The 5377-nt window shown below is 47.5% G+C and overlaps 1 protein-coding gene across 1 annotated transcript; it reads right to left on the bottom strand.

Moving 5' to 3' along the window:
• Nucleotides 1–1884: 1884 nt before the first annotated feature.
• On the bottom strand, nt 1885–4626 carry LOC110490216 (arg8-vasotocin receptor-like). The gene is made up of 2 exons (XM_021563483.2): nt 3504–4626; nt 1885–2365 (listed from the first exon to the last, which is right to left on the bottom strand). The coding sequence occupies exons 1-2, from the start codon at nt 4432–4434 to the stop codon at nt 2061–2063; spliced, it is 1236 nt and encodes a 411-aa protein (XP_021419158.1). The 5' UTR covers nt 4435–4626; the 3' UTR covers nt 1885–2060.
• Between the last annotated feature and the right edge of the window lie 751 nt (nt 4627–5377).

Below are 5377 nucleotides of genomic sequence, written 5' to 3'. Positions count from 1 at the left end.
CCAGGATGCCTTGCTCCCAGGCAGACTAAATAACTTTTTTGCCGCTTTGAGGACAATACAGTGCCACTGACACGGCCCGCAACCAAAACATGCGGACTCTCCTTCACTGCAGCCGACGTGAGGAAAACATTTAAACGTGTCAACCCTCGCAAGGCTGCAGGCCCAGACGGCATCCCCAGCCGCGCCCTCAGAGCATGCGCAGACCAGCTGGCTGGTGTGTTTACGGACATATTCAATCAATCCCTATCACAGTCAGCTGTTCCCACATGCTTCAAGAGGGCCACCATTGTTCCTGTTCCTAAGAAAGCTAAGGTAACTGAGCTAAATGACTAGCACTCACTTCAGTCATCATGAAGTGCTTTGAGAGACTAGTTAAGGACCATATCACCTCCACCCTACCTGACACCCTAGACCCACTCCAATTTGCTTACTGCCCAAATAGGTCCACAGACGATGCAATCTCAACCACATTGCACACTGCCCTAACCCTTCTGGACAAGAGTTATACCTATGTGAGAATGCTGTTCATCGACTACAGCTCAGCATTTAACACCATGGTACCCTCCAAACTCGTCATCAAGCTCGAGACCCTGGGTCTCGACCCCGCCCTGTGCAACTGGGTACTGAACTTCTTGACGGGCCGCCCCCAGGTGGTGAGGGTAGGTAACAACATCTCCACCCCGCTGATCCTCAACACTGGGGCCCCACAAGGGTGCATTCTGAGCCCTCTCCTGTACTCCCTGTTCACCCACGACTGTGTGGCCAAGCACGCCTCCAACTCAATCATCAAGTTTGCGGACGACACAACAGTGGTAGGCTTGATTACCAACAACGACGAGACGGCCTACAGGGAGGAGGTGAGGGCCCTTGGAGTGTGGTGTCAGGAAAATAACCTCACACTCAACGTCAACAAAACTAAGGAGATGATTGTGGACTTCAGGAAACAGCAGAGGGAACACCCCCCTATCCACATCGATGGAACAGTAGTGGAGAGGGTAGTAAGTTTTAAGTTCCTCGGCGTACACATCACAGACAAACTGAATTGGTCCACCCACACAGACAGCATCGTGAAGAAGGCGCAGCAGCGCCTCTTCAACCTCAGGAAGCTGAAGAAATTCGGCTTGTCACCAAAAGCACTCACAAACTTCTACAGATGCACAATCGAGAGCATCCTGTCGGGCTGTATCACCGTCTGGTACGGCAACTGCTCCGCCCACAACCGTAAGGTTGGGTAGTGAGGGTAGTGAGGTCTGCAAAACGCATCACCGGGGGCAAACTACCTGCCCTCCAGGACACCTACACCACCCGATGTCACAGGAAGGCCATAAAGATCATCAAGGACAACAACCACCCGAGCCACTGCCTGTTCACCCCGCTATCATCCAGAAGGTGAGGTCAGTACAGGTGCATCAAAGCTGGGACCGAGAGACTGAAAAACAGCTTCTATCTCAAGGCCATCAGACTGTTAAACAGCCACCACTAACATTGAGTGGCTGCTGCCAACACACTGACTCAACTCCAGCCACTTTAATAATGGGAATTGATGTAAAATATATCACTAGCCACGTTATGCTACATAATGCTACTTAATATAATGTTTACAAACCCTACATTATTCATCTCATATGTCTACGTATATACTGTACTCTATATCATCTACTGCATCTTTATGTAATACATGTTTCACTAGCCACATTAAACTATGCCACTTTGTTTACATACTCATCTCATATGTATATACTGTACTCGATACCATCTACTGCATCTTGCCTATGTCGTTCTGTACCACCACTCATTCATATATCTTTATGTACATATTCTTTATCCCTTTACACGTGTGTGTATAAGGTAGTAGTTTTGGAATTGTTAGTTAGATTACTCGTTGGTTATTACTGCATTGTCGGAACTAGAAGCACAAGCATTTCGCTACACTCGCATTAACATCTGCTAACCATGTGTATGTGACAAATAAAATTTGATTTGATTTGAACATACGACAGCCGTCGTCGCTGTGGCACATAAACTGAACCATATGGACAGTGTTTAGTGTGAGCACGGGGTCAAGACTCCACCGGGATTGATTGACAGTTCCTGTGGGAGTGGTGAATGCAATCTTTGCAAGAGCTTTTCTCTGAGCTCCGCCGGGGTAGGGCCGGGAGTGGTACCCGGGTCAGGAGTGTGGTGTGGCGGATGCTGCTGTTCGAATCCTGATGGCCGAACCTGTGGAACAGCCTCCGGCAGCACGGCAGACAGTGGACCATGTCAGAGAGGAGGTGGCCGCTGAAGATCATGTAGATCCACGGGTTACAGCAGCTATTCAGACTGGCCAGCAGAGCTGAGATGATGACTGCGGTGTTCTCGGAGTCTGGAGAGAGAGACACGGGGAAGAGGGGGTGTCGGCCAGTCAGTGAAGGAGAAAACATTCAAGCTTGTTCTGTTTATCTACTAGCAGTGACACACACTATTTATGCATACTCTCGAGGGAGTCTCAGCAAGCCACTAGGTCTGAAGGGTCACTGACTCTCCAGCAAAATATTTAATTAATGTTTGTAGATCTCCAGGAGAGATTAGAGTCAGTGCATCCATCTCTCCTGGAATAAGTCAAGGGATCTGAATAGTTTCCTAAAGCACTGTAGTTTTAACCATATTTTTTAGGTTATACAGTGTTTGTTCACATTTACTTTGTTTACTAACATTGGCGTAAAACAAGCACATGTTTTCGGTTCTAATGTGGTACGACAGTTTAATGAAGCTCATAGGGCATTTATGAGTTATATTCTTCAATAATCAGCGGGTACGTATTCTTCACTTATAAGTCTAAAAATAGATGAACAACTGATGATTGCCTCTAAGATGAATGCACCAACTAAGACCGATGGTCGTTTTCACAACTGTCTGTCACACCTGCACAACGGTTGCTTTATGTATGGCCTTTAGGTGATTCTGCTGTTTTTCTATTCCGCACTGTCCCATAAATCAAGCACTGTCTCATAAATCAAGCCACAGCAGATGGAATAACATCAGCTCCATTCAGACCTCATCAAGGCAATGGATTATGAGTTAATGCACAGAACTGATCGTCAAATTACTTCCAGTAAGATATTTTTGTGCGCGGTTATTCCATTGCGGTCACAAGAATGTACCCCAGGACTCCAGTTTGCACAGTCTATAGCTCAAGTAATGCGTATTGACTGTCTGTATAGTCTATTTGTTTCAGTTAGGTCTATGTATCTGAGAAGGAGTCATAGAGTTTTTGTCTCACTATATCCGTGGTAAACTGTTGCGTAAAAGCTATCTCAATTTGGAGAGCAGTGAAGCAGATTTTAGGGAAGCCCCTTGGGTAATGCATGAAATATGTGCTGATGCTGTGCACTATCACCAACATATTATTCAGTAAGTAGGCCTATGCAATAATAGAATGTTTAAAATCACAATAAACGGAGACATGGCACCAGCGCGCGCTGCCACTAACTCACAGCTCAGAGCCGAAATACAACACTTACCATCCCACGAAAAGCTCTCATCCCACACCGACCACATCTGTACGGTGAAAAACGGAGCCCAGCACACCACGTACGCCAGCACGATCACAAAAGTCATCTTCACTGTGCGCAGCTTGGCGCGCGAGATTGTGGTGATGCTGCTGACTGAACTCTTTCCGATCAGCCTATTCTTGGTCACAAGTGCCATCGCAATCGTGCTCTTCTGGGTCTTGTACTTTATGTTCAGCCAGATGGATCGGCAGATGAAGCCGTAGCAGAGCATGAGCACGGCCACGGGCACGAGGAAGATGCCCACGGTGATCCAGGTGATGTAGGCGCGCACACCCCACGGCTGGATGAAGTGTCCCCAGCAGTCATACACGGCCGAGCCCGGGCGGACCTCGCTCAGTGAGAAGATGAAATACTGGGGCATGCTCAGGGCAAGACTACACACCCAGGTGGCCCCGATCATCATATAGGCGCGCTGCGTGGGCTGGTGAATGTTCTGCATCGGGTGACAGATTGCGATGTAGCGGTCCAGCGTCATCATCACCATCATGTAGGTGGACGCGAACATCCCTAGCACCTGCAGGTGCTTGACGATACGACACAGAAGGTCAGGCCCGTAGAAGCGGAAGGTGATCTCCCAACAGAGCTGCGGCAGCACCTGGAAAAAGGCCACAGCCAAGTCCGCGAGGCTCAGGTGTTTCATGAACAGGTGCATGCGCAAGGGCTTCCGTCGGCTCATGTACATGGCCAGCAGCACGCTCAGGTTCCCCACCACAGCCACGAAGAATGTCACGCTAAGCACCGTGATCTCGATCTTGGCGACCTCCTCGTTCCGGCCAAACGGGTCGCTGGAGTTCCCAAAAGTGCCGGTGTCGTTCCCAGGGTCCTCCATCATCCCCGGCTTGCCGGTAGGGTCGAAGCCTATGTTCACATTTTCTTCCATGAGGGTGAGTGAGCTCTCTGAAGGGAAGAATGCGTCTCCGGAGAAGTGCCTGACTCTCCTGAACCAATCCGCGCGCACGACACCTGCTGCCACCTAGCTTTAAATGTGAGCAATTCTTAGTCTATCGTCTACATAAACTCGCTCTTTGCGCACAGACCAACATTTGTGTTGGCTTGGCAAAGATGTGGAGCACTTCATGGTGTGAAACTGTATCTGTGCGCAGTCGCCATCAACCCTTTTTAAATAAGTGTATACCCCAGAGACCGCCAATACCCTCCTCGTCGCCAACAGCCTCTAAACAGCCTAGGACACAAAAACAACAGCAGAGAGAAACAACATGTATGGCAAACATTATTGTTTGTATTTGTGGAATTTCTCTGAAAGAGTCGTTACCACTTGCAAGTAAATAGGGAACACATCGATGTTTTATATTGTAAATGTCTCCAGATTCTGTACTACAAAGCCCAATAACGAATGGTGCAATCAGTGGGTAAATATTCACAATGTGCGCTACTGGTCAGTATTCCATATCCATTTACTTATCAAACCTCTAAGAATCATTTTTGAAAAGGTAACAACAATCTTTTTTAAAACATGTAAGGTGACCCATTTTTGTATTTGAGATGATGAAGATGTTCTGATGTCATGTAATATTTTTCTGTGATGTTTATCATATTACTGTGATACCAGAGGGACTTTTCCACATTGTGTGGACCAGGGACGTCGCTAGGCCTATTTTAGGGGGGCTTTATCTGTCGTCTTGTGAAACAGTGGATGTATAGAATCTAGCTAGCTGAAGTATTAACTGCAAATTGAATGTACAATTTTGTAAGCATGCCATGCAGATAGATTTAATAACGTAGCCAGCTAGCTATGTTCTTGCTTAGTGTGCAGTGATGGAACAAATACCTGTATGCCTATGGATGTGTAGCTAGCTATCTAG

Source organism: Oncorhynchus mykiss, chromosome 15 (assembly GCF_013265735.2).
Source record: "Oncorhynchus mykiss isolate Arlee chromosome 15, USDA_OmykA_1.1, whole genome shotgun sequence".
Lineage (NCBI taxonomy): Eukaryota > Metazoa > Chordata > Actinopteri > Salmoniformes > Salmonidae > Oncorhynchus > Oncorhynchus mykiss.
The sequence above is the reverse complement of the archived record's forward strand: the minus strand, read 5'-3'. Positions and strand labels throughout refer to the sequence as shown.

Excerpts from the sequence above, each read along its gene's own strand:
- LOC110490216 (XM_021563483.2), bottom strand. The coding sequence starts at position 4,434 with ATGGAAGAAAATGTGAACATAGGCTTCGACCCTACCGGCAAGCCGGGG. Across the intron at positions 2,366-3,503 it reads TGAGAGCTTTTCGTGGGATG|ACTCCGAGAACACCGCAGTC; the intron begins GTAAGTGTTGTA and ends CTCTCTCTCCAG.